Raw genomic sequence first — 27,329 nt, 5'->3', positions numbered from 1 at the left:
GTTGGGTGGTATCCCGGGGAGGAGTGCGAGACTCCAGAAGTGTTGTAGCCTGTAGGTCGCTGCTGACGGGTTTAGCGCTGACCTTTGCCCGGAGTGAGTCAAGCTGCGATTGATAGCTCGGAGCCATGCAACATGTGCGTATCGCCGGGACTCTAGTGGTTGCAGAATAAGAGATTGGCTGTCGGAAGCCCGATCGGGCTATTGTACGGTATGTTTAAACCCCGTTGGGCAGGAGAAGGATGCGGCTCTCGAGTCCCAAGGCCTGCAGCTGCCTGCCTGAGCCTTGGTGCCACATTGAGTGCTTGAGGACCATTTTTGTGATCCGAACTTCGCCCGCTAACCAGGGAGGGGCGGATGTAGGTACGCTGCTCGCTCGAAGTTAATGTGCTCCTTCTTGCAGGGATTTGGACAGGGGTTTGATAACGCCATTGCCAGCTGGTCGAATCAATCTACATGAGTCCGAGGTCTGACACTGCGGGATCCTACCATTCAATCTTGTTGTCTGAGACATGCATCCGTGGGGGGTTATACCCTAGAGATTCAATATCGCATTGATTGCTAGAGTTTATTGAGCCTTGGAAATAGGAGTGGACTGCCCGATCCAACACGGAGTGATTGTGGATGAAAGTTGAGAAAGCTCGAGTTTGGGTTTCTGGAGACGGGGCCGTCGTGCCTGAGGCTGCAGAATGTCGGGGGTCATCCACGTGATCTCTCGGCGTGTCTTTCCTGTCGCGAGCTTCTTGACACTTCCCCTCAAACAGCAGAGTGAGGGGAAAGCGTGGGACGAAATTAAATCTTTTTTTCTCCAATTCACAAAAGCAAAATGGTCCTTGAGCTCCATGTCTGGGGCCCCGCGTTCTCACTGCCCTCTATCGATGCGCAATGCCTCGCAACAATTGCCTATTTTTCCCTGACCGTCCCCAAGGACTCATGGGTTCTTGTCGCAAGTAGCGATCCAACCGTCTCTCCTACACGTACGTTGAGCTCCGCATTACCAATATCTCTTGTTTAATCTGCAATTTGGCTGAAACGATATTTGTTCGACCCCGCAGAAGAGCTCCCCGCTCTAAAGAATGGCTCAACTTGGGTGAGCCGGTTCCGCAATATCGTGGATTACCTCCGGCAATACTCAAGTGGCGCATGGGATTTAGATCGCGGTCTGAGCGTGCTCAACAGAGCAGATAGCGTTGCGTACGCCTATTCCCTTGTTGACAGGAATGCAAAAGTCACACGACTGACGATCAGACAACAGCTTCTCCTCCTTCGTGGAATCCCACGCCCAAGCCTTTATTGACCTATCCCTCTACGTTACCAGTCAGAACTACTACAATAACACGTCTCCAGCGTATGGAGCGATTCTCCAATGGCCGAACCAATGGATCCTGCCCCCGCAGCTGCACACCACGGCAAAAACTCGGACTGAGCCGTTGGGCTTATCTTCGCTTGACCTAGAAGCGACGGAGGAACAACGCAAACGAGACCACTCGGCCGATGTGGCAGCCGGCCGCATCCCACAGAACTTCATTCGCCGCCCCCGAGAGACAGTATCTAATCTCCTGGGCAAGACGACACGGAAGCACCAGTTCCGACTCGAGGCGTTGACAGGGGAGTTGTTCGAGCCTCTCGAGGCTATGCTTGATGATAAGGAATATCTACTTTCTGGAGGGGGCCCATCAAGCCTAGACTGTCTCGCGGTGGGCTATTTGAGCCTCGCGCTGGTCCCGGATCTGCCCCTCCCATGGCTACGTGATTCGATGCAGCGGAAAGCACCGCGGTTGTCACAATATGTCGAGCGCACACGCCGAGAACTCTACGGAATTGTGGATGTCTCGGACGCCTTCAAGAGCGGTGCAGGCTCATCGCTCCCATGGCAGGCGCCTGAACGGATCAGTATCGGCAGCATTGGAACATCGCTGCTCACTAGCCTCGCGGACTCGACGCCAATTCTCAAGGAGATTCGCATGAACAACCGATTACGTGAGACTGCCGAATCCTCCGAATCCGGGCTATCCGATGTTGAGAGCAAGTCGTTGTCAGCTTATGCGAGCGGGCAGAGGAAAGATACGCTCCTCTCCGTAGCGACCGTGATAGGTGGTGTAGCTGCATTAATCGGTTATATGGTCCACATAGGTGCGATCTCAGCACCCGAACCCCAGCAACACCAGGAACACGAGGAAGAACGTGGAGAGACGCCCGGACCTATGAACGCGAACCAATTCCTTGGTCTCGGTGGCATGAATGCAACAGCATGAGGCCGTTAACTACAGTTCGATCGGAAAGGTGTATTATTATTATTATCATTGGCTTTGACTCTTATCAAGCGCTGTAAAATAGATATCGAGGCTTTCATATGTCATCATATAGTCCGAATTTAGATTGGAACAATCATCATGAGATATCATAAAATGTCCGTCTCAACTTCACCCGACGGTGGTTTCTTGAGGCCAGTCTTACCAGTCTCAAGTCCCAACCAGAGTGGCTTCATTTCCACTACCGGTCATCAAAATCTCAGAGTCATGTCGGAGGGCTACAACAGCAATGCAGCACTCCATCTTGGCCCTGGTTTCGAGGAGTGAGATTCTCCCGTCCCCTTTGTTACATCGACCGCCCGACCCGGCCTGGAAAGATGACTCGGCCTGAGCTCTATAGATTCATCCTCAAGGTCAATTACACCACTTTCCATCTTCGGTAGGCACAGCGTGGCATCCGCCTGCAGCTCTGGAGCCCCCCTCCAGTACTATGGTGGTATCTGCCTAATCCGAGAGTAATAATAACGACAAAACCATCTGAGGCGATTGTATAATATACTGGTCATATCCCAACTCAGACAATCAATTAGCTACGTAACTTTCCTCGTATTCTTTCGGGAAACCGACTTTCCTTTGTTGGTTGCACGACACCCCCTGAGGCTTTGAACTAGATATCCCTTAACAAAGACATTTAAAATTTAAGGTAAGTCTTTAAGTATTAACCTACAAAGGAACTTTGTATGGAAGATCCCGTCTATTTTTGGACTCACCCTTCTGCGAACCCACTGCCCAGCGACTTCACTGACAATTAGCCGCCACCATATTTAGATGAAACAAGCCACATCCCGGATCCCAAAGCCATGAAGGCTGAAGCCAACACCCCCCGGAGAGGTCGAGAGATCTCGTATCCAATTTTAGGTAATACTGTGTGGATTATTGTATGTGTATATATAAGATACTGACATGTATGTATGTATTCCAGTATTACTTACGGAGTTACTCCTTATTTACAGTGTTGTTCTGATGATTTCGCCAGGGATACTATAAATAAATAACAAGGGGGTGCTGTCAGTCTATAAGTACGGCAGATACTCAGTTTACGTAGTACTAGGCACCACGGCTCACTTACGGAATACTATACTAAGTATACCGGCTCAAGTTGTAGAAGGATCTAGAACACGAGTAAATAGCCAATTAATTGAGAGGGGTGTGTTAATGGCCAATGGATAATAAGTACTTAGTATTGGCGTGATACTACTTGGGCATGTTCTTGACGAGAAAGTGCTATTATTATCGATTTTGGGTCTGGGTGGTTGCGGCCGGGGGATTGGAGGAAGTACTACATATGTTGCAGGGAGGATTGGAGACAGCAGGGCTGGGGATACCAAAATGTAGGGGGAGTGAATAAGGTAAAAGTACACCGTGTGTCCAGGGACATAAGAGTCGTGCGTGCGTATGTTAGACTAGCTGGGTGAATCAAAGGATGAGAGGCTGATTGAAAATTCAGAGGTTGGTACCAATAGATGCCCACTTGTGGTGACGTTGGAACTTGGGAGGCTCTGATGCTCCTAGCAGAGGTTTGATTTGTGATTATGTACATCTAGATTATTTGGGTGACATATGATAATATGCCGTGGAAGAAGAACCATGTAGGTAGAATGTACATCATCACGTTAATATCGACTAGAAGAGCAAAGTGGTATAATTCTATTTACAAAACGGGAAAAAGAGGGAATCGTAGGTATAAGAGCGCGCTCCTAAGCCACTAGGATCCAAGAGAAGATAAATTGATAGGGAGAACAAACGCGAAAGCAGGCCAGAAGGAAACGACAAGCGCCAAAACCCAAGATAGTGGATTGTTTATTCATCGTAGTCGACGTTGACGACGAGACGGACGGGCTTGTTTTGCACCTTGCCACCGATGCCATCGAAGCCGGTTTCGGCGGAGGTGTAGGCGTCCTTCACCTTCTTGGCGAGCTTGGTAACGTAAGAGCACTGCTCGCCCCCATGTTCGCAGATCTTCATGCCCTGGACTTCCTGCTTGGCGTTCTGAGCCTGGATACACGAGACATCAAAGCCAGACCAGCCCTTGTTTTTGTCACTGTCAAAGTCAAATTCACCCCAAGTGGCGGAGTAACCACCACTTGCATCGACAGGAATGGTTTCACCCTTAGCGGCACTCCATCCACCCTGGGAGTCATCGTCGAAGGCCACGTACTTGGTGTCACCGGGTTCAAGAGAGAGTTTGAGAGCAGCATGTCCGTACCAGCCGTCCATCTTACGACTGGGGCCGTAGTTGTTCCAGAAGATAATGGTCCAGGGGTCACTCTCACTGCCCTCGAATTTGGCGACGTTCTGGTACTTGCAGGCCTTGTCGGCTTCGACCTCAATGATGTTGCTACCCCAGGGGTTACCAATGTTTCCGATGTAGTCGATGTACTGGAGGCCGTTGGACAGGGTGGATAGACCGAATCCCTCACGGGAGTACTCGTCAGACTTGTCGTGCCAGTTGCTGCAATGGCCGGGGGCCGATGCAACGCTTGAAACCTCGGGGACGTCGTCAGAAGTCTCGGTAGTAGTAGCGGCGGCGTCGGCAGCGGTGGTGGTGGTGGTCTCAGCAGTAGCGGCAGCGGCATCAGCGTCTGTGGTAGCGGTGGCAGTATCGGCACCACCGCCATCGTACTCGTTGGCCCAGGTGGCAATCTTTCCGTTAATCGTAGCGGTGACAACATCACCGACTTCACGCTTCTCCTCGCGTGCGCGGTGAGCGGCATGACGGCGATCGTGGCCGTGCGAGCGTGCAATGGCTGAGCCAGCCGTCATGGCCGCCAGCAGGAGCATAGAGTTCTTGAGTTGCATTTTGATAAGGATTGTTTTTGTTGACTCGGTTAAAACTCGAGGTGAGGCAGGTGTATATATAGACCAAGTATGTAGCCCAGTCAAGTGAAGGAGATTCTTTTGAAACTGAAACGCAGTCGAGTCACAAAGGACAAGAGAGTGTGATTCGGAAGACAATGAATGACTGAGGACCGCAACGGCGATCTCGAAAGAAAAGAGTGGACAGTGAAGCTCGACAGAACGGTTGAAGAAGAGGTGAAAGAAGAGAGAGAGAAGGGGCAGGAGGGAGAGGGCCCAGTGCTATTAAAGGTGCCCATCTCTGCGATGCTTGCGTGTGCGAAGTATACCCACCTAGAAGTAAGGTACGGTAACTCCCCTCTGGGTGTTGAAATTAAATTCGACTAAATTGAAACAAGAGTGATCACAATTAAAAAAAGGTAGAGCCGCTGATTGGCCGACTGGGACAAACGGTGCCTGAATGCTGAAAATTGGGAGTGGTGATTGGCAGCGGGGAAACTGTATGGATCCACCCCTTGACCAGAGTCGAGCGCTCTCGACCTGATCTTCCTGGTCAACCCAGCCAATCTCACTGAAGAGATGGGGCGTGGTGTATTCCGACGGTAATATCGCTGGGCTCTTCATGTGGTTTCTGAAGATTATTACGGAGCCTGACAGCGGCACACTCCCAGTGCGCCCCGTTGGGATTCAGGAATCAGGACGGGAACAGCGCATCCCTGCCAGCCAGAACGAATCACAATCACAATTGCCCTCGGCAAACAACAATTCGATGTGTTGTTCTTGTGTTTTCGATCGATCTGGTTCTTCAGCTAAAAATGCGAGCAGTCGAGCATAGTGGGTTGACCACTCCACGACAGATGGTAGGCAGCCGTTTACTCCCGTCCACTTCATCTCGCACGCAGATTCCAGACCAGCAAAATCCAGAGTCAGACGCAAAAGAAGGCCCCAGTCTGGGAAGACTAACCAAGCGGGCGTGAATCAGGAGTCAGGATGAACTGCCGTTCGCTACTTCGCCACGTCATGACCCACGGAGTGGGTTGTAAGCCAGTAATTTATATGCTCATTGGCATGGCCGACGATGTGCCTGGAGTCTCTGGACATTTTGCTCCAGTCAGGAGCGCCCTGATGTTGTGTTCTGCAAGCCACGAAGTTGTAACTTGCTGCAACAAATCCGAAGTTCTGTTTGCATCCTCTGTGGGCTTGGGCTGTCTCTCACCGCAACGATATCCTATACTGGATACGGAGACGAGGGGACCAGCACGAACGCGAAAGCGACAGGTTTGAAACAGTTGGGCGAACCATCTCCCCGAACTTTGACTCCTGAGCCCTGATGTGTCGCGGATTCGTGGCCGCTTCGTTGTCTGCTTCCCCTGGAGTCGAGAGAAATGATGCGGCGATGCCTAGGGCGACCTCTTTTGAAGCAGACACTTCTTGTGAACGAAGTTCTCGAACAGCCTGGCCCGAGTAAGCGGGGCGAATAACCACGGAGTGACGCGGCTGTCTGAGGATTGCCGGCTTAGCTCGTCGTTAGCCTAACTATGGCGGACCGGCAACGCGGGATGTGCGAGCCAAGTGGCCCAAGTCGCCTTAATTCCAGCGAAAGTGAAAATGGGCAACTGAATCGATTATCGAAAACTAGCCATGCGTCTTGTATTATGGTGGCCGTTATTTCTTAGAGGAAATCGGCGCTCCATTCTGGCCGGGCTTCAAAAGGCATACGGTGTACGGGCCGTCGGACACACAGTGCAGACCCCTGGGTGGGCCCCAAAAATAAACATGAGTTCCGTGGGCGAGAGTACCGTGGTTGTTCGCGGGATTGGCCATGGGCTGGCAAGATGAAACTTCAAATTTCTGCGGATTCTGTGCAGAAGTCACTATGATAGGTCAGATCCTAGTAATTATTATCAAACTCAAGCTGAAGAAAGGAACCCTGGTAAGCTCGTTAATTTCCTCGACTTCATGGAAAGTATGGATTCAGGGACGGTTCCTGAATTCGGCTGTTTTCGAAGTGATCCAAGGCTCGGCTTATCCGTCGGAAATTAAGCGCCAATAGGTCGCAAAACCTCTCCTTGAGGCAGAAACATCAATATGGTTCCTTATCGAGTTTCAGTCTTTCAGAACTCAGAAGTCGTTCAGACCACACCTTTTACATATTTCTTGCTCAATCCTGTGAACGACAATCCGATTAGTCAGCTGGTCACGTGATGTATACTCATCCCCGTTGATCACATTCACAGACAACATCGACTACATCATGGACTGGACTGCGATCTTGGCCCTGTTCTGACTTTCACTACTACTGTCATCAGATTGCGGTGTATCACTTGAGGGGCTTATGCCTTCATCTCTATCACTGACATTGTCAGCACATCACTACATTCAACAGCACCTAACGTGTCATTACTCTAATTTGAGAAAACAGGCAATTTTGTTCACAGCGTCTATTAATGATTCTAGCAGCGACAACAAACCCGGTGATAGCAAACTACTTGAGGTCTACTCCGCTATTGAAAGCAGCCCCGCCCGCGGCCGCATCCACCTTAACACTCTCATCTAACCCGCACACCCGGAACAGCATCTGCGGCGTCAACTCCTTGTCTAATCCCGGTATACCATCGCGCTTGAGTTTCTCCATCCCCTCCCGGATGGCTGTACAAGCGGGGCCTAGCGCGGCAAAAGGGAAAATGATCATTCGGAACCCGATCTCGCGTGCCTGAGCAGCAGTAATGGACGGGGTAGAGCCATGCTCCACCATGTTTAGAAGCAACGGCCAAGGCGCGAGGTCAGCTACCACCTGACGCGCCATTTCGATGGAGGAAATTCCCTCGAGGAAACCGGCATCTGCACCAGCGTCGCGAGCCGCCCGCAGCCGCGCGAGACTGTCTTCGTAGCCGTTTACCTGAAGGGCATCTGTGCGTGCGATGATCACGATATCGCTTCCAATGCGCTTGCGGGATTGCACAGCAGCCCGGATTCGAGTGACATATGTATCACTGTCCACTAGAATCTTCCCGCCGAGGTGCCCACATCGCTTTGTTTGTACCTGGTCTTCGAGGTGGAATCCTGCTACGCCTGCGCGGGCGTACTGTTCTGTGGTACGGGCGACCATGATTGGACCGCCATATCCAGTGTCGGCATCTGATATCACTGGAGTTGATGGCGAGAGGTTGCTGATCATTTCAGCGTTCGCTCGCATATCATTGAGCGTGCAGATTCCTAGGTCTGCTTGACCATGGACGGAGGCGGCGGTACCGGCGCCAGTCTATTCGATTGTGAGTATCGTCTCGGCAATGGGGATTGTAAACAGTGATATAATAGTGCATACCATGTAGAGAGCGTCAAACCCGACATTGAGGGCTATACGGGCCGATAGACCGTCGTAGACACCAGGGGCGGTTATGAAAGCGTTAGGGTCCTGGAGGGCCTGGCGGAGCTTTGAGGCGGCGGTGTTCATTTTTTTGGAGCCAGCAATTATTCCCTGTTATATATTGAATCTCTTCTGAAAAATTTGCTGCGAGTTTTGTCTGCAGCGGGGTATTGTCTTGAAGCGCCACTTTATAGATGCGGACGATATACCGAAAAGCGGCCGAGGGCGACATCGGATGCTGAATAAGCGGTGGGCCCATCTTCTGCCTGTGATTTGGGGATCGCCTCAGCTTCATTCTTCACAATTCCAGTCTTTGATCATCGAACTTGCCTATCTCCACCCACCGCCAACTCGTTTTCAAGTCTGCTATCCCGAAAAGTCCACTCTCATGCCCCGGTCCGCCATTGTACAAGAGTACAACCCCACTCCTACGCTCTCGGTCGATCGCAAATCCGCCCAACACCAACATGAAGGCATCGTCGCGCGACCACCGGGCTACCGAGTGTCCTGGCACGCAAACCCAGCGGTAGAACTGCACCACTTCGGCCAGTCACATCCTATGAAGCCATGGCGACTCACCCTCACTAAACAGCTGGTGCTCGCATACGGCATGCATCATGCAATGGACCTGTACCACTCGCGCGCCGCGACAGCAGAGGAACTGAACGATTTCCATTCGTCCGACTACCTTCATTTCCTTCAGACAGTTAGCCCAGGGGAAATAAACGAAGCAAAAATGAGCGAGAACATCGTACGCTTCAATTTCGGTGATGACTGTCCCATCTTCGACGGTTTATTCCAATACTGTTCACTCTACGCCGGAGCCTCCATCGACGCCGCCCGCAAGCTCTGCAACAACCAAGCCGACATAGCAATCAACTGGTCCGGTGGCCTGCACCACGCCAAAAAGGCCGAAGCCAGCGGGTTCTGCTACGTTAACGATATTGTCCTCGCCGTCCTACAGCTCCTCCGCGTACATCCGCGTGTGATGTACATCGACATTGATGTCCACCACGGTGATGGCGTCGAACAAGCCTTTTGGTCCTCCGACCGGGTCCTCACAGTCTCATTTCACAAGTACGACAAGGAGAATTTCTTTCCAGGCACGGGACCCCTCGATAGTACAGGTCCAACCCACCCCCTCAACCCAGGCGCCCACCACGCCGTCAACGTGCCCCTCCACGATGGCATCGACGACGAGTCATACGTCCAGCTCTTCCGCGAAGTCATCGGCACCTGCGTGGAATCATATCGTCCCTCCGCGATCGTCCTTCAATGCGGCGCCGACTCCCTAGGCTGCGATAGACTCGGCTGCTTCAACCTCAACGTCGCAGCCCACGGAGCCTGCGTCGCCTTCACAAAGACTTTCAAACTACCCCTCCTCGTCGTTGGCGGCGGAGGCTACACGCCCCGCAACGTTTCCCGGGCATGGGCGCACGAAACCTCCATTCTCGTCGACGCCGAGGAAAAAATCGACCCCGTTATCCCGAACAACGTCGCATTCCGGAACCACTTCGGCCCCGATTTTTCGCTCTTCCCGCCGCTTTCGGAGATGCGCAAGCTCGAGAATAAGAACTCGCGCGCTTACCTACAGACTATTGTGCAGACAATCCGCGAGCAGCTGAGATATCTCCAAGCGGCGCCGAGCGTGCAAATGTCTGTCATCCCACCGGATTTGCTGGGGCTTAGAGAGGACACAGAGAAAGAGATTGAGGAGGAAATTGCTAAGTTAGAAGAGGAAAGGGAGGAACAGGGGGATGGTGGGAAGAGTTCAAGACGAAGGGATGCGGAGAAGGGGGCTGGGCTGCACGGGGAGTTATATTCTTGAATCTCTTGCTCGTTTCTCTTTTGGTTCTTGTCTGGCTTTGGTGTTGGTTAGGTTGGTGAGATACCCAATACCTACTGGTAGTGGCGTTTTACTTTTTGGAATAGGTGCATTTTCATGGCGCATGGAGTTCGTACGCATGCATACTGCATACAGGTTACACGGTTAAGCTACAGCCTAGCCATGCACGCTTACTTACAGCATTCAATTAATAATTAGTTATGGTATACCAGAGATTATTAAGCTCATAAAAAAAATTAAGCAGATACTCCTATATACCTTCTTTCTCCCGTTCCTCTACACTAGTTCATTGCCTGTAAACATTGCTTTCGGTCTTTTTTATATTATTTTATCCTCCTTAAAGAGGCTTGTCACTTTTTCTTCGCGTAGACAAAATGCAGATCGGGTATCCAGTATAATTGATGGCGACGGACAGTGGATATCTTGATCCAAGCCGGGATGTTGAAATATTCAAGGCTCATATGAGTAAGGCTCTTCCAGCTCCATAGTTAAATGTTGGGAAGGCGGGCGGATAAAAAGGCAGCAAGCACAACTGCGTCACAGCCATCTTTGTACGACGAGGAATATACCCAGGCATGCTGCACCGACGGAGGTTTTTCTCTTTTTGTCAAAAAGCATGTTGCACAGTGGAGGCGTCCGGCGGGGGTTTTAGGACTGAAGGCGTTCAAGAATCAAGGCTTGGAGCCCTCCCCGGCATCTCCGACCTCTGACGTCTTTAAATCTTTTCCCTCCACGGTCTCATCCCTGCTCTCGGTGTTTTTATCCGGATTTGCTTCTGGCGTGGCTTCTGGTTTCGTGTTTTCTGGTTGGTTCTCCGAGTTGCCTGCACCGTTCATCGCACCGGTTTTGTATTCTGGAATCGCAAAGCTGTCCCACGTTTGACCATCAAGTATCGGAGCAATAGCTAGGATTTCTGCCTTTGCTTTTTCGACGTCCTGGGAGTCTCTGTAGAAATTATATTAGTTCAAAGGTCCTCAACCCACTCTGTTGAGGTTAAACGTACACATGGGCATTGATAATCCAATCGAGACCTTCCTCGCCCTCTTCTGATCCGCCTGGCCCGCTATCGATGGCCCGGAAGAGTCGAGGTTGCCATTCAACACCCTGTTCAGCTCGCTTCGCCGCCTCCTCTCGTTGACGGTCTTCTATCCGTGTCTTTTCGTCTGTGGCTGCCTCGTGGTTTGAAGAAATGATGGCCTTCACGGTACTCTGCCATAATCGCTGGGACTCGCGCTCGCCTTGTTGTTCGATGGGGCGGGTCGTGGGGAATGTCGGCTTGGACTTTTTAGCGTTGAAAAGACCTTCCTTATCATGGGACTGAGTAGGTTAGCTTTGAGCGCGTAATGAAGACGAGAGAGAAGGGTTCATCAAGGACATACGTGAACACTCTTAATATGCATCTCGCCGTTCCAGAAACCAGAGATTTCATAGAGTACTTCCCCCGTCTTTTCATTCTTAATCGTTCCTCCGATGGCGTTGTAGGTGCCAGAGAAGTAGCCCTTGGTTTTGAATTCAATGTCGGCGACTAGATTATTCTCAGGACACCTCACGAAGCTGTGATCTCCAAGTTCGTACTTCATTTTGCCGAATAGGATACCCCGGGCATACATGTTCGGTTGCGTCAGGATGCTGTTAGTTGTGTTAGTCACCTCGTTGCAGAATATCAAGCACATTTCCACCTACTATCGTTCCCCTCGTTGCTTGTCTTCACCACGGTTCAAGAATCGTAAAATGGCGATTCCCTCCATCATACTTGCGGCAGAGTTACCGAGAAATTTGCTTCGCGGCTTGAGCGTGCCGTCGATTCGGATATGGTGTTCCGGCGCCATAAAGAAATAGCTGGATTTGGGCGGATGATGGGAGGTCTGTTCGGAGATATAATAACCGTGGGTGCCGTCAGGGTATTCCCAGGAGCAAGTGTACGTTTCACCGAGGACAGGGTTCAAAGGCTTCTTAACTCCTCTATATCAGGTTGTTAGCATGAACGCCTCCGAAAGCGGAGGGTATGTAGATGAGGCAGTGGGAGACGACGTACGGGGGTTTGATATGCCACCCACTCAGATAAAACCTGACAACGGATACGAATCGCTCGAGGGGGTCATCGTTCGTCGGCATCGGAAGTAGGGTTTCGGGGTGCGCCATGAAACTGAAGCTTTATTAGCCGCCATGTGTGGAAGAGACATTCAGTGAAGTTGATATACTTCGTAATTCGCTCCAGCATGGACCTGGGCTCAAGGATAAAGGTGGGTAATACAACCCGACTCAGGTCCGCTCCTGGTCGGAGCTGCGAAATGATGTGGCTGAGGACTATTACACTCAAGGGCCTGGTCAGTTTTGTGACACAGCGGTGCATGGGGCGTACGAAATGATAGTCTACATACCATTGCCTTGATCGGGTTCGACGACCTCGTCGTCACCGCTGACGGTATCAGACTTTGGTTCATCGAGCGATGAACGGTTACCTGAAGTACCCCAGAAATAGCTCCAGTCAGCGGACATGGTGGGCAAAAAAGAAAAGAACCGAGAATGTCCCGATTAAATTAGATACAACGCATAGAAAAGAACGGCCGGAGCGGAGATAGTCTTAGAAACTGGAGGGGAAGAGGGCGGAGGAGGCTGAGTTGAGGAAAGACGAGGAGGGGAAGAAGAGCGAAAATGACGTTGGGAGCGACGATGACGGCACTTACTGACGAGGGACGACCGACGGCGGATATGCGCAACGGGGAGCTTGGGCATGCTGGCTACAACGTTCTTCATCTCTATGTAGAGGTCGCTTGGGGCAGGAGTGTCTAGGATTTATTTCATTCTATCTTAAATCGCAAGAAGAGACAGAAGATGAAGTCATTTGCGCACCGCCGTTTGGGGGGCGCCGTCGCTTTATGTAGGTCTGCCTGTTTGCCCACTTGACGATCCCCACCCGCCACCATTCCCTGACGCCAAACAGGTGATGTGATGGCTCAGAGTCCTTCCAGAACAAGACACATATCCATTTATAATTTCGTTTTGTTGTCACCCGATTCTCGTCAGTCGGCGGGGGCCACATCGCTTGGCAGCTGTGGGGGCTTTGCATGAGGGTTTTCGTAGCCATAGTCATACTGCCGAATCAACACAGCGTCTCAGATCGTGATTAATATTACCCCCAGGGGTATAGTTAGTTATCTTCAGCGGGGAAATGGCCGAGATCCAAGGAGGGGCAGCTCAGACCCCTCTTATCGACCAGGGCACGTCTGCGCCTGTGATCTCCTCGACAAAGGCTGGATCCGGATTATGTAGCATGACATGGAAATGTTCAACAGCATGCACTGACTTGAGCGACCTCCAGTTTTTGAACCATACAACCTGTAGATACGAAAAGACACGCTGTTAGTTACGACACCCCCCACTGGCATCGTGCATGCAACAACTGCAATGCAGCATCCTACGTACCTGGCCTGGTCCCATCCGCGAGCAGAATACCCGTTTCACAAAGTCGTCGATCTCCTGTCTTGCGCGCGGTGTCAAGTCGTCTGTTGCTGGGTCATCTTCTAGATCAAACTTCGTCCAGACTACTAAATGAACAATGCCATCCACCAACCCATATGGCCAGTCATTGTATAATATTCGCATATCCTCTGCTTCCACGCACCCTCAGTCAGCCCATCCCAGTCCAGCCCAAATACTGGACACGATCGAGTGAATGCAAAATCTACAAGGATCACAAACCTTCGTACTCAAAGGGTTGACCTCTGGGTCTTAGATCGTCGGTAGTTCCTTCCCCCCAACGAAGCCGTTCCTTAACCACAAATCGCATTATAGACCCATACTGGGCAATAATCTGTTCCTTGTACTCTAGGTATTTTCTCAGGTCACTAGGTAGGCGTTGGAATTGATCGATTTGGTTGTTCTCTAAAGAACAGAAAATGGAGAGTTAGAGCCAGCTTATAGGGGTCTGGGGTGACCATTTCCACATACCGACTATTTGCCGCACGAATTCCCAGCCTTGTCGTTGATACCGTTCGTCGGGTGTCGAGAGAATGCCTATATTCTTCTCTGGCTGGTTTTGCAAGAAACTGGGACATTCGACCGTCCAGCGAGCCGGAGCGACATTGACATTCCAGTATGGAATATTACCAGCCGGAGACCGAAGAGAAGTGCTCAGCCGCCTTGGAGGCTCGCTGTCAACACCCGTTACAGTGGCAATTGTGTTGGACATGGCGTGGTCGGTTTGATGCGCGCCTTCACCGGACAGAAGACATGAGGAGATAGGGGGGCAAACGAAAACAGCGTTTAGACGGTGAGGTTTATAAATCAAGGGAATCACCGGTGCGTAGTTGTAGGAGCTTGATTGGATCTTTTGGGCTGTCCACCTCAGCTGGTCAACGGGCGGAGGGCCTTGCCGGTCCCAGACCCGCACTCACACATTTCGAGAAGGGATTGACGCGCCCATCATCAATAATGAGAGCATCGAGATGACGCCTGGTGGGGAGCTATCGCATTTAGCAAACAACCCGTCGTCAAGAGCAGGGGCTGTTTGGCAAGCAAATAGGGATGATCTAAATTATATAGTTGCTGCCTGTCTACCATGTGGCGCCACCTGCATTAGTCGACCGTTAACCAAGTCTTATCTGTCGCAAGTTTGTCCCGCAACCACTTGCAGGGTTTGCTATGAAACAAGATGGGAATCTGCCGGCCACATGTTTCTCTTGGCTGGATGTCCTTGTTAAACCAATTCTACGGGTTACGTTCGCTATATATGTAGTATATCCCCGGCACTAAACTCTAAAGCCAAAGTCAAGGAAGACTAGCTATCTCAGGCCCGTCGGATCGAACAATCAATACACCAGCCGAAATTAGTTCTCGCATCGTTTCATCCCATCCAGACGGCACCACACATGCGGTCGTATCTTGCACGACATGGCTCCGAAACCCTGCTTTCGCGGCGTCAAGGGCTGTGTGTTTGACGCAGAAATCCCCCGCAACCCCAACAACAAAAACATCCGTCACACCCCTATCAGTTAAAAAAGCTCTCAGATCGGCAGTTACAGACACTATTGTGGGATCCTGGTTTCCGAAAGCATCTGCAAAGGCCGAGTACATCTCAACGCGCGGGTCCATGCCTTTTTGTACGAATAGTTCAATATTGGTGGTGTGAAGCTCAGGGATGATGTCAGCCCCTGGTGTTTGTTGAACGCAGTGCACGGGCCAGAGTGTCTGCTGTTTGGTCTCCGTCTCTTTCCCCGAAGCTGGATTGTTCATTGTAATGGTACTCTCGAAGGGACAGTTGTTGGGCGGTGGATGGTTGGTCGCGAACGAAATGTGGTCTTCGGGATGATAATCTTGAGAGGCAACACGAACAGCAAATCCGGGGTGTGCTAAGAGTAAATTTATTGTGGGAGCTAAGTCTCGAGCACCTTGGACGGCGAGCGAACCGTTCTATATTAGAAATGGAGCATAGTCAGTACAGGGAAAGCCGGATAACAGGCATAGATAGAGTCTACCGGCGGACAGAAATCCTCTTGCATGTCCACTACGATCAGAGCGGCTTTCATTTTGACGGTCGATCACTGGATTTGTCAACTGAAAACGAATAAGGTTATCGGCCAAAGGCAATGAGCATTTTCAGAGGCTTCGACGTGCTGTTGACTTGTCGCTCAAGTTGATTCCGAGTCTCGACTCTCGACGGACCGATATCATCGCCCTAGCTTGAATACAAGCTAAGACAAAAGGAGCCTAGGCAGTTTGCTGACTCAACAATCGTGACACAAAACTCCCACCACCACAACAAAACTTCCCTCGTCGTCTTCTTCACTCGATCACATTGGGGCTGCGGCCCTTGCTTTTGACCGTGTTCTACACCGTAGTTTTCATCCTTCCCTATCATGATAGGCACCTCAAAGGTAGGCAGAGCTTGATTTCTTTTCCTCCAAACACAATTACATGATGATTCCTTATATATTGGAGCTGTCCTAGCTCACCATGCGGACAACCTTTTTACTTACGCTTTTCATCTTTCTGAACGTTACCACTTTGTTTACTTGCACTGGAATTCTTATCGTCTATTGATGTAGCATTGCTAATTCTGTGTAATTTTTCCAGGGACCACCAAGCAAACGTATTTTCAGACCTCCTTAGATCACAGCGAGAGAATTTTTTACCAACACACTCATCTTAATTTTCACATCCATCTTGATCCCGCTTGTCTCCCTTTAGCCTCTCATAAGTACCTACTTAACAAGATGGCTTATGATCCACGATTAGCCGGTGCAGACACTGTGGTTCAGGAACATGCAACACCAACCCCCACTCCCGAGGCAGTTCCAACTGCAGCCGCAGTCGCAACCACAGATGGTAGTGCTACACACTCGACGGGGCAGGCAGCTGGAGACTCATACAAGCTTCGTTTCTGCACCGTATGTGCATCAAATCAGAACCGCTCAATGGAGGCACACCTCCGTCTATCTACCGCAGCATCGCCCTTCCCAGTAATCTCCTTTGGAACGGGCTCCCTAGTCCGCCTACCAGGCCCCTCTATCACCCAACCTAATGTCTATAACTTCAACGCAACATCATACTCCCAAATGTACGATGAGCTCCTCTCCAAGGACGAGCGACTGTATCGAAATAACGGTATCCTAAACATGCTCGACCGCAATCGCAACGTGAAATGGGGGCCTGAGCGCTTCCAGGACTGGGTGCCCGGGTTACCGCGGGTAGACCATGTTTCCAAGGGCGACAAAGGCGCACTTGGAACTGAAGGAGGCATAGTAGACGTCATCATCACCTGCGAGGAGCGATGCTGGGACGCCGTCGTTGACGATCTCATGAACAAGGTCTCCTCTCTGAACCGTCCCGTGCATGTGTTCAATGTGGATATCAAGGATAACCACGAAGAGGCCCTTGTTGGCGGAAAGGCTATACTGGAACTAGCCACGCGTCTGAACGAAGCTGCTGTCCAAGAACAAACAGCGCTTGGCGCAGAAGGATGGGAAAATGGAACCGGTGAAGCTCGGAGGAGTTTTGATGAGAAAGTACCCGAGATTCTTGGTTCATGGCAGGAGAAGTGGCCGAACTTGCCAGCCTTATGGACTTTGGCTTGGTTATAGTACTTGCTGATGGGGTCTCTGGCTGCTTAGCCTTGACTCTTGTACGAACAATAATGGATACGAATTAATCAATCAAGTTTAAATCACATTCCCACGCTTCAAATGCTATGCCATTAACTGTTTCATGTAGTCGTTAGTCATGTCCCGTCATAAAAGTAAAACATCCAAAATGCAACCCCGCAATACGGTCTAGACAACTGATCATCAGGTCGAACCTTCAGAAGGCCGTTCAAAGAGATTCTGCCGCCGCTCCCTATACCAACGATCCAAACATGCCCGCCGCTCAGCCTGAGTCATACCCTCCACAAGAAGCGCAAACTCAATAGCATTCGGAAACCCAAACCGCCTGGCCATGCTGCAAAACTGGCGTTTCATCACGTCCTCAGGCGGGTGGTATTTGAACCGAACTGGGCGTCCGTCTTTTTGGAACGCGGGCGACATCGTACCGGCACATTCATCTTGCTCCCCGCAGAAGACTTGTATATTTGCTACGTCGTCATCGGCTAGTTGGGCATGACGGCTTAGTCGTTCTTCGATCTTGGAGGAGCCGATGACTTCGTTATTGAGATGGGTATATTCGACACCGGCGCCGGCTAGGATGGCTTGGACGGGGTCGTGCTTTGTCGGCGTTGAGGTGGACTGTTTTGGGGAGGTCTTTTCATCGTCGCCACAGATATTAGCCGCGAGTTGGCTCATGGCCTCGTCGTCTGCGTCTGTGTTTCTGCTTCGAGGGCCATCTTCGGGGTTCGTGTCTTCCACCTCCAGATCCACATCCATGACCTGCACGCCGGCTTTGCTTTCTGCGACGTTTGTCTTATTAACAATGTCACGTAGCACGATATTGTCGTTTTGATACTCAAAGATGTTTTTGAGTCCGAAGATCTCGCCCTTTTGGTCTTTCTTTTCTTGGACACCCTTAAAGTACCGGCGCTCGGAACTTGCATTGTATCCGATATTTGCTTGCTGTTGTTTGTATATCTGTCTAGCATAGACGATCTCCTCGATAGTGCCGGCTGAAATAAGTCGGAAAACCTCCACGTTCCGCGTCTGGCCGATTCGATATGCTCGATCCTGGGCTTGGAGATCATACGATGGGTTCCAGTTAGGGTCGACAATGACAACTTTGTTCGCGGATGTGATATTTAGACCGACACCACCGGACCGCGTTGAGATAAGGAAAACAAACTGTCGTGGATCAGAATTGAACTGGTCGACAACCCTGGCCCGGTCCTCGTAAGTCATTGACCCATCTAAATAGCTGACGTTGTAACTTGTATGATTGAACAGCATTTGTAGCATCTTCAGAAGTCGAACGCTGTGTGAGAAAACGAGAACCTTGTCTCCATTTCCATGCCACCATTTCAAAAGTCTCCTAAGTACTTTCCATTTACCGCAGAATTCAGCATCAGCGTAGTTTAGGATTGAATCTCTTGTACGGTAAAGCTTCTCCCATTGATTCGGTACAGCAATCTCCAGCATCTCCTTGTCCTTTTCCTGCTTTTCGAAACCATCCGTACTCTGTGGGATAAGGATAGCCAGGTGGTTGCTCAGCTTTTGCAGGATTTGTATGGCTGGAAAGACGTAATTCTGCCAACGGATACCAGAGGGTAAATGCTGTTGACAACACCAACCGGCCTTCTTTCCGGAGCCGCAGTCGCATTTATCCGAGGATGACTTGATATAAGTGATGATATCACTGTTCAACAAATTTTCATATGCTTCTGCTTGGGTATCGGTTAGAGGACAGAACACTACACGGTCGACCTTTTTCGGAAGTTGGTCGGCAATTAATGTCTTCATCCGACGGAGAAAGAACTGCGGGAGTAAGTTCTCAACAAGCTTTTTGGCAGTTAAACGAGCCGTCCTTAGTTCCTGTACCGTAGCATCGTGGGATTGACCGACTTTCAGCGGCTCGGAAACCTTGCTTTTCCAGGTGGTCACAGGCCCCAGTCTCCCGGGATTGGTCCAATTCAACAAGGTCCAGAGCTCTTCGTACTTGTTTTGGATAGCGGTGCCTGTCAACCCAATCCGGCACAGAGCGTTGATGTCGTTCATCGCCTTCGTCGTTTCAGAGCTTCTCTCCTTGATTGCGTGGCACTCGTCGGCAATAACACAGTCCCAGTCAACCATATTCACGGAATCCTTATTATGCAGGTATGTGCCGTACGTTGTGATCAAGATTTCAACGCGACCAGACTTTGCCGCATAAAGCGCAAGATCTTTGTTTTCTCCGTGATAGGCATCCACATGCCACCAACCCCAGCGAGAGAGCTCAGACTTCCAGTTTTCTATCAAGGTGCCGGGGCAGATGATGAGTGTCCGGGGATACCACTGGCTCCCCTCACTTCTCCGCATCTTCCTCATCCTCTTATCATCTCGTTCATCTCCCGTTTTGCCGTATGTCGCGGTAAGAAATGCGATCACCTGCACAGTTTTGCCTAGACCCATATCATCCCCAAGTATTCCACCTTTCTGGTAGACAAACAGCTGATGCAGAAACTCAGCACCATCTATTTGGTACGGACGAAGCCACTGAGCGATGGGTGCCGGAATGAGTCCTAGAGAGTAGGATAGGGTGATGTCCTTGTATTCACTGCAAGGCTTGATATCTTTGAACACCGGTTTCTCTCGAAGATGCTCCAATCGCTCATCATCAGAGAAGTAAACATGGTCGTAGTCGGGAGGCAGCTTCAACCCGGAGTCCTTTAGGTGCTCCAGCCGCCGGTCAAACTGAAGCCGACGCTTTTGCAGGTAGTCGGGGAGCGTATATTCCATTAACTCGTCCTCGGACGACATCTCTTCTCCATAATTCCGCATATATTTCGGCCGAACCCCATTAGGCTCCTTCTTCTTTGGTACTCGACCGACGATCGCGTCCTTAGCTGGCACTTTGCTCGGCTGTTTCTTCTGCACACCTATAGAGCTTCGTTTTCGCTTGCGGGATTTACGATTCTTGAACTCCTTATAGATAGCCTCGCCTTCGTTAAAAGAGTCGTCATCGCTGCTATTCCCGTCGGTAGTATCGTCCACCGGAATCTTTTGGTCTGGAGGGGCCGGTCTGGAGCCTGGGCGAGCTACTGCGGGCGTAGAGCGGAGAGGTTGGGGAGAAACATTTTCACGTTTGGGGGTCACATTTTCGGATTTGATGGGAGGATCTGAGCGCGGATTCTGTTAGCTTGTCAAAGAGTTAATAGAGGCTAAAGGACATACGGGCGTGATGAGTGAGAGCATTGTCTCTTATCGGACGCGTCACGTTTAGATCGTCGTCGGAAGAGTCGACTGTGATCGCGTCGAGGTCGTCTAGATCGTGGGCGGACACCATGTTTAGCTACATATTCATGACCATATATCAACGGTCGAGTGGGGAGTAGGATGAAGAAGGTCGCTAGTTGTGAGTGGTCTGCAGGTGGAATGGTGGCCGAGAATGCGGAGAGGCGATAAGTTGATAAGAAGCTGCTGAGGTCAAATTAAATTTGTCGCCGAAAAGTTGAACTGCCTGCAGTCCTTCCACTCTTTGAACTTCACGACTTGCTCGCTGCCATTTTACACCATATCAAAAATTTACATCGAGCTCATAATTAGAATCTTCTTCATTGAGCCTATCCGCGCAATCTCAGCCTTTAACAAGTACCTAGGCTCCTCGAAAAATACCAGCGACTCGGAGTGCGGGGAACAGCCATTCCAGATCACTACAATTGAATCGAAACCCGCTCTATTCTCATTTTAAACAAGTCGATGAACAGATATTGACTGAATCTGAACATAATGCCTCTCGACACCTCTACGACATATCCTCTCACGAAACTGCGCCTTGACGGCCGGCGATGGAACGAGCTCCGGCTGATTCAAGCACAAATATCTACGAACCCCGCTAGCTCTGGGTCTTCCTACTTGGCAATGGGGAATACAACTATTCTATGTTCCGTACATGGCCCTGCGGAAGGGCGTCGAGGCGATGCGACCGGTGGTGCTGCGGGATCCTCAGGCGCAGTGGTGGAAGTCGATGTGAACATCGCAGGGTTTGCAAGCGTTGACCGGAAAAGACGGGCAGGCGGAAGTGACAGGTAAGGCAAAGACATACGCGAATACCTTATCTGGTGCCCGGTTCCTCGACCGTTTGCTGATTTATTTATTTCTGACTAGGCAATCCGGCCGCATTGCCTCGACCTTGCGCTCCGCTTTTCAGTCGCATCTTCACACATATCTTTACCCCCACAGTACAATCAGTATTCACGTCTCTGTCTTGTCAGTGGATGGATCACTTCTCGCCGCAGCGGTCAACGCCTGTACGCTGGCCCTTGTGGATGCCGGGATACCAATGCCTGGTCTTTTGTGCGGATGTACAGCCGGCATGAGTGGCAGTGCCTCTACGCCAAGAGATCCAATGGACGACACCTTAGATCCTTTATTGGATGGTTCTTTGCCGGAAGAGCAGGAGCTCCCGTTCCTCACTGTTGCAACGACGTCGGTGCCGGCTGTGATGACGGATGGGGAGGAGGATGACATGAAGGTATCAATGTTGACGATGGACTCCAAGGTTCATCATACGTACATCGAGACGATGTTAGCTGTGGGGGTAGACGGGTGTAAGCAGATTCGCGAGATTCTTGATGGAGTCATCAAAGGATCGAGCCAAAGGTGATGTGGCTCCACAGCTTTTTTTCTCTTTATTTCCCTATTTTGTATTTTGCCAAGGCCTTGTATGTACAAGGCGCAAGCATGTTACTCCAGATATCAATGATCAGCGTCGGGTGTCTCATTTGAAAACAAACATAAACCCCCCCCTGAGGTTGTAGTGGTTACAGAGTTGTCGGATGTGTAGCAAGGCCACACGGGCAGTGGTTCGGCGTATGACCTTCTGGCTCTAGTTAGGATGACAGGCAGCCTTTGTGTCATGCGATAAAGAAATTGCTAGAAGGCCAGTCGTCCCAGCTCCCCTCGTGGGCTAATAATTTAGCTCCAGAAAATGTGCTCAATCTTGCGCACGGGTGGTGCTACCCGATTGGCTTATCTTGTAGCCCGTTCCATCCTACTGTATCCGCGCCCCCATTGCCTGAACAGTAAAAGCATACTGACCAGGCGGCTTGCACAATCGGTCTCACCACTGCTTCACGACCTTTCCTTCAATTGTATTTATTTCTCCCCAAGAGGCGCAGGATACCCACAGCCTCGACCCGGACCAAATTAAATCAGCCCACGCTGGACAACAGGCCAAGACTGCTAATGCGCGCGTTTGAGTCACTTTGAGGGTCTGAACTTGAATTTGATAGACGAGGTAGGCTATTGCTGCATTTCTTTTGTCATTGTGGCACCGTGGACTTGCATATATGTAACCACAACTCGCCCGTTATTGATTTCTTCCTCCTTTCTCCCTGCTCCTCTGTTTAAGTTTTAAAACTGCCATCTTGCCGGCTCAAGTTACTGAACAGGCTTTGTGCTGATAACTATCTCTTTCAGCAATAGCGCAACACCAGCATAACATAGAAATGGATCACGGCAGCATGGATATGGATATGGGAGGAATGGACATGGGCGGCGGCGGCGGCGGTGCTCAATGTGTTGTCTCGGTACTTAAGCCTTGACCCTAATGAGAGAAACTGTCCAAGCTAATCTGTTATCCAGATGTTATGGAACTGGAACACTATCGATGCCTGTACGATTCCCACTAATTCAATATAGCCCCATCCTATACAACCAAAACAAACTAACGAATGATATAGGCTTCCTCTCTAGCAGCTGGCACATCAGATCGCGCGGCATGTTCGCAGGCTCCTGCATCGGCGTCATCTGTCTCGTCATAGCCCTCGAATTCTTACGCCGCATTGCCCGCGAATATGATGCCTTTATCGTCCATCGCGCGCAAATGCGAGCCCAGTACCTCACACCAGCACAGAACCCCGCAGCTTCATCCTCATCGGATAGCGCCGATGTATCTGGGACACAGAAATCCACCGCAGCAGCAAGTGCTACATACCCACCGGCAGCTTCATCCAAATCTATACGCGTCCGTCCAACCCTCATCGAGCAAACTGTCCGCGCCTTGTTGCATATGCTGCAGTTTGCGGTTGCGTATTTCGTCATGTTGCTTGCCATGTACTTCAACGGGTATATCATAATTTGCATCTTTATCGGCGCGTTCCTGGGCTCGTTTATCTTCTCATGGGAGTATATTGGTGGTGGATCAAAGGAGTACGTTGCATCCTTTTTTTCTTTCAAACCCAACTATTTTCTCCTCTAACCTTGGACTCTTGAGTCCGACGGAGGGAAGACGAGGTCAAGGACTGTTACTAACCACATAACGAACCGAACAGGAATGACGCGACGGCCGTTACGAAATGCTGCGGTTAATATTGACTCTTCCCGATGTTAGGCTTCACAAACCATGAGTTTCCCTGCTAGTTGGCAAGTGGTCAGCTAAAGTACATAGTATCTAGTCATAATGAAACCAGTGAACTACGAATCATTTCCTCCGATCATCTACATGTTTATATAGTACGACAATAATCTGGATATACTGTGCCAACAAATCCGGTAGTTGGATACTATTAGGCCTGAAGGTAGCTTGTCTTGTTTCCCGCTGCCGGGACGTCGTCTGTTTGCGAATCGGGGGAAAGCACGCCGAGGCTACCTTACTTCTAGCGACCTTCTAGAATTAGCGCACATAACTCCTGCTGTCCCCAGACACCGATGAATGAACCCTGAAAATGATCAATACCACTTGTATTATGCCTTACAGGGTTCTTCTATATACACTGACTTAACGCAATACCCCTGCAATAGCGGGTGCAACCACCGGAGCTGTCTAAGTCATGGAACCCAGAAATGGGCGAAATACGGCAAACGCACACTGGGAATGGAAATTGTGCATCGTCTGCGACGTTCTCGCCCGAAATCCTGGCACCAGGCCCTTGCGATAGGACCATTAAACTATGGGAACCATTCACAGGGGAGCTTCACTGCAAGTTCCCTAGATCGCACCACCAATCTCTGGGATCTGGCCGCAGACAGGTTACAGGAGAGCTTCACCATCGAAGGATCAAATTTTATTTCCTCCTTTTCACCGGATGGTCGCTAAATGGCAGTAGGGGCTGGTTATAAAACCGTCAAGCCCTGGAATATCGTCACCGGCAAATTAGAGCAGACACTGGAGCTGGAGGGCCGTACCGAGTCCCGCCGGAACCGTGGCCTTCTCTCCAGATATGGATGGCCAGATATTATTGGCATCGGTGCCAAAGGATGAGGTCAATCTTTGGGACCCCGTCAATGCGCAGTTTTTCTCGTCGTCGATGGCGATGCTGATCACTTGGGCCCTTTTTTTTCAGAATGGGACCATTCTTAAGCTCAGCCGCGGCACACTTTTGAGCTCGAGAGTCTCTATGCTGCTGCTAGGTAGGACTAAGTACGTGTAGCCCGAACGAGCTGTATACGTGTCCGCCCAGGAGGATCAGTGTGTGTGTGCCTGCATGATAAAAAGTTTTCTCTCTCTTAATTGTATATCGATTCTTTTGTCCCGCCGTCTCAAGCAAGATAAAGCAGGAGAGCTGCTCTTGGGGACCGCTCGGAGGTTTTATTTGTGACAAACCCTTGAAGATGTCGCGATTATTATTTGTTAGGGCTGTGAAAGGAGGGGCAGCGCCGCAGCAGCAGAATTACCCCACCATACAAAGCGGGGTTCCCCAGCTGCCTGGACTTTTTTTTCCTTGAATTCCTCACAAGCGCCTGTATTGCCTAGGTTTATTTCGAAATCATTGCACAAAGTAATGTCTCTGACATGTATAGTTTAATTGTATGAACGTTATATATTACACGAGGTAGGAAAAGACCTTGCTTGTGTCATAATCACCTCAGGGCGCAATCAATTTGTGACAGCGACAACCAGCCGACACTTATTGCCAGCCCAAATTTGTGCTGTTAGGCACCCAAATGTCCGACACGGACGTTAAACTCAGGATATCTATTTGGTTTCAACCTCGCCACAGTCAACAACTGTGGGCCTGAACTTGGATCTAACTGCACCGGACGAGCTGCCGAGAGCCTCGATCTCCTTGACGATCTTGTAGGAATCAGTATCAGCAACTTCACCGAAAACGACGTGGTTGCCGTCAAGCCATGAGGTTACGACGGTGGTAATAAAGAATTGGGAGCCATTTCTAGAATTGATATTAGCAATTGGTTCATCGCAGGCAAGTCTGCTATAGTGCAAAAAACGTACGTATTGGGCCCGGCGTTGGCCATAGAAAGAATTCCAGGCTTGGTGTGCTTGAGCTGGAAGTTCTCATCGGCAAATTGTTCGCCCAACTTTGCACTATCGTATATAGATTTGCCGCCAGTGCCCTAGATTACGGGATGCCCTCGGTTAGTATCATTCAAAATTGATTTTATAGTAAAGTAACATCTTTGGCTACTAGATGGTGAGTACTAACATTACCGCGGGTAAAGTCACCACCCTGGAGCATGAAATCGGGAATGATACGGTGGAAGGGAGACCCCTTGTAGCTATAGCCCTTTTCATTTTTACCAGAGGCTAGCGACCGGAAGTTGTTGGCAGTCCTCGGGACGACGTCGTCAAAGAGGTTAAAGACGATGCGGCCCGTCTTGGCTATAACATGGCAGGATGACAGTTAGCCATGGACAATTGGCCATTGGAGCGGATTGGGTAAATAATGGGGCAATTGGCATTCGAATACCAAAACAGAGGGGCGAGTATAGTCCGTAGCTCGCGCAAAGGACCTAGAACGAGGGGTAAATCGCGGGGTGGGCGTATACGTACTTGTACCCTGAGCGTTTTGGGGTTCATATTCCACGTCAAAGAACACCTGGGAAGCCATGGCCGCAGACGATTGAGAGAAAGGTCGGAGGGAGAGGAAGGGGGAGCGTGTGCAATTGAGCACAGAGGGGAGGGGTCGAGCAGAGAAGGAGCAAGGTGGGGTCACCATTGACTTGAGGCTGCGGGCGAACATAGTTGCTAGAGGGGCAGGAGCCGGGTCGATTCGGTGGTTGGTGGTCTGTGCATCCGTGCATTCCGTTAGTCCAAACTCGCCGAACATGCAGCTCCAAGGGAGAGCAGTCCCCTTTCCAAAAACCGCACTCCCAGAAAGCCCGAAAGCAAGGTAGGCAACCTGCTGGGCGTAGAAACAAATGTTCCGATGGATTGGCCCAGAGGATACTCACATTAAAGGATCACGAGTCGATCGGAGGCAAGGAGACTGAAACACCTGAAAAGAACTGGAGATGCTGCGAAAGCAGGAAATTCCAGTCAAACTGAGAACCGTATAGTACAGAAAGGAATCGATAATAGTGCAATGTAGACTGTTGTACAGTATAAGTACAGATCAAGGAGACAAAAATGGATTGGAGCCGGGAAGCAACGCGAAAGCTGAGTTTCTGGCGCGGGCTCCGTTGGCTTTTGTAGCTTCCGTGGAGTCTTGGCACGTGACCCCTGTTCCGATGGGATCGATACGTAGTTGATTTCCTTTCCCGGGCCGAGCCCCAAATCTGAGACAGACATCTGAGACATCTGGAGTACAAGATAAGACAAATAAGTATATGAGTGAGAATATATAAGTCTAGATGCAAGAAGAGAAAGAAACCCGGCAGAGCCAAGCCATCACAAATATGGTGGTTAACAAACCGAAGATATGAGACAAAAGAACGCTAAATAAAAAAAGTAGAAACCTGCGCGTTCAAGGGAATAAAAATACAGCTCATGAAGCTAAATGGGGGAATAAATCGAAGCAAAAGGGTCGTAATCCACCAAGTCTAACTATTCGTTCCACATAGTTGCTCATTTTCATGCATGATCAATGCAAAATTTTCGAAACCGCGAGATCGAGCAGTCAACGTCAACATCCTTGGGAAATGAAAAAAGGAATGGTTGAGGCAGAGAAAAAAAAGAAAACATATACGAGCCGTAAATATGGCCGCGGGTT

General features: G+C 50.3%; 12 protein-coding genes across 12 annotated transcripts; 5 read left to right on the top strand and 7 right to left on the bottom strand.

Annotated features, from left to right (window-relative positions):
* Window positions 1-823: 823 nt before the first annotated feature.
* Window positions 824-2,252, top strand: APUU_40595A (glutathione S-transferase family protein; the record flags this gene model as incomplete). Its single annotated transcript, XM_041703683.1, has 3 exons — window positions 824-974; window positions 1,053-1,191; window positions 1,253-2,252. 3 exons carry the CDS (start codon window positions 824-826, stop codon window positions 2,250-2,252), a joined length of 1,290 nt encoding a protein of 429 aa, XP_041556345.1.
* A 1,857-nt stretch (window positions 2,253-4,109) lies between these two features.
* On the bottom strand, window positions 4,110-5,108 carry aspf4 (allergen Asp F4; the record flags this gene model as incomplete). Its single annotated transcript, XM_041703682.1, has 1 exon — window positions 4,110-5,108. The coding sequence occupies one exon, from the start codon at window positions 5,106-5,108 to the stop codon at window positions 4,110-4,112; it is 999 nt and encodes a 332-aa protein (XP_041556344.1).
* A 2,482-nt stretch (window positions 5,109-7,590) lies between these two features.
* Window positions 7,591-8,559, bottom strand: APUU_40593S (isocitrate lyase/PEP mutase family protein; the record flags this gene model as incomplete). The annotated part of the gene is made up of 2 exons (XM_041703681.1): window positions 7,591-8,367; window positions 8,431-8,559. 2 exons carry the CDS (start codon window positions 8,557-8,559, stop codon window positions 7,591-7,593), a joined length of 906 nt encoding a protein of 301 aa, XP_041556343.1.
* A 148-nt stretch (window positions 8,560-8,707) lies between these two features.
* Window positions 8,708-10,300, top strand: hosA (histone deacetylase HOS2; the record flags this gene model as incomplete). Its single annotated transcript, XM_041703680.1, has 1 exon — window positions 8,708-10,300. One exon carries the CDS (start codon window positions 8,708-8,710, stop codon window positions 10,298-10,300), a length of 1,593 nt encoding a protein of 530 aa, XP_041556342.1.
* A 689-nt stretch (window positions 10,301-10,989) lies between these two features.
* Window positions 10,990-13,054, bottom strand: APUU_40591S (OSBP family protein; the record flags this gene model as incomplete). Its single annotated transcript, XM_041703679.1, has 8 exons — window positions 10,990-11,263; window positions 11,322-11,635; window positions 11,698-11,947; window positions 12,002-12,280; window positions 12,354-12,464; window positions 12,520-12,625; window positions 12,700-12,780; window positions 13,006-13,054. The coding sequence occupies 8 exons, from the start codon at window positions 13,052-13,054 to the stop codon at window positions 10,990-10,992; spliced, it is 1,464 nt and encodes a 487-aa protein (XP_041556341.1).
* A 462-nt stretch (window positions 13,055-13,516) lies between these two features.
* APUU_40590S (GIG1 family protein) lies at window positions 13,517-14,510 on the bottom strand (the record flags this gene model as incomplete). Its single annotated transcript, XM_041703678.1, has 4 exons — window positions 13,517-13,657; window positions 13,745-13,929; window positions 14,021-14,203; window positions 14,270-14,510. The coding sequence occupies 4 exons, from the start codon at window positions 14,508-14,510 to the stop codon at window positions 13,517-13,519; spliced, it is 750 nt and encodes a 249-aa protein (XP_041556340.1).
* Window positions 14,511-15,088: 578 nt separating this feature from the next.
* Window positions 15,089-15,846, bottom strand: PNC1 (nicotinamidase; the record flags this gene model as incomplete). The annotated part of the gene is made up of 2 exons (XM_041703677.1): window positions 15,089-15,730; window positions 15,796-15,846. The coding sequence occupies 2 exons, from the start codon at window positions 15,844-15,846 to the stop codon at window positions 15,089-15,091; spliced, it is 693 nt and encodes a 230-aa protein (XP_041556339.1).
* A 687-nt stretch (window positions 15,847-16,533) lies between these two features.
* Window positions 16,534-17,400, top strand: ssuA (RNA polymerase II subunit A C-terminal domain phosphatase; the record flags this gene model as incomplete). The annotated part of the gene is made up of 1 exon (XM_041703676.1): window positions 16,534-17,400. One exon carries the CDS (start codon window positions 16,534-16,536, stop codon window positions 17,398-17,400), a length of 867 nt encoding a protein of 288 aa, XP_041556338.1.
* Window positions 17,401-17,604: 204 nt separating this feature from the next.
* APUU_40587S (putative DNA excision repair protein (Rad26L)) lies at window positions 17,605-20,722 on the bottom strand (the record flags this gene model as incomplete). The annotated part of the gene is made up of 2 exons (XM_041703675.1): window positions 17,605-20,555; window positions 20,611-20,722. The coding sequence occupies 2 exons, from the start codon at window positions 20,720-20,722 to the stop codon at window positions 17,605-17,607; spliced, it is 3,063 nt and encodes a 1,020-aa protein (XP_041556337.1).
* Window positions 20,723-21,165: 443 nt separating this feature from the next.
* Window positions 21,166-22,042, top strand: SKI6 (exosome non-catalytic core subunit SKI6; the record flags this gene model as incomplete). The annotated part of the gene is made up of 2 exons (XM_041703674.1): window positions 21,166-21,464; window positions 21,544-22,042. 2 exons carry the CDS (start codon window positions 21,166-21,168, stop codon window positions 22,040-22,042), a joined length of 798 nt encoding a protein of 265 aa, XP_041556336.1.
* Window positions 22,043-22,886: 844 nt separating this feature from the next.
* CTR3 (high-affinity Cu transporter CTR3) lies at window positions 22,887-23,638 on the top strand (the record flags this gene model as incomplete). Its single annotated transcript, XM_041703672.1, has 3 exons — window positions 22,887-22,967; window positions 23,023-23,053; window positions 23,121-23,638. The coding sequence occupies 3 exons, from the start codon at window positions 22,887-22,889 to the stop codon at window positions 23,636-23,638; spliced, it is 630 nt and encodes a 209-aa protein (XP_041556335.1).
* Window positions 23,639-25,354: 1,716 nt separating this feature from the next.
* cyp4 (peptidyl-prolyl cis-trans isomerase) lies at window positions 25,355-26,360 on the bottom strand (the record flags this gene model as incomplete). Its single annotated transcript, XM_041703671.1, has 4 exons — window positions 25,355-25,550; window positions 25,613-25,734; window positions 25,824-25,999; window positions 26,171-26,360. The coding sequence occupies 4 exons, from the start codon at window positions 26,358-26,360 to the stop codon at window positions 25,355-25,357; spliced, it is 684 nt and encodes a 227-aa protein (XP_041556334.1).
* Between the last annotated feature and the right edge of the window lie 969 nt (window positions 26,361-27,329).

This window comes from Aspergillus puulaauensis, chromosome 4 (genome assembly GCF_016861865.1).
Source record: "Aspergillus puulaauensis MK2 DNA, chromosome 4, nearly complete sequence".
NCBI classification, from domain to species: domain Eukaryota; kingdom Fungi; phylum Ascomycota; class Eurotiomycetes; order Eurotiales; family Aspergillaceae; genus Aspergillus; species Aspergillus puulaauensis.
This window is presented reverse-complemented; position numbering and strand designations above follow the sequence as displayed.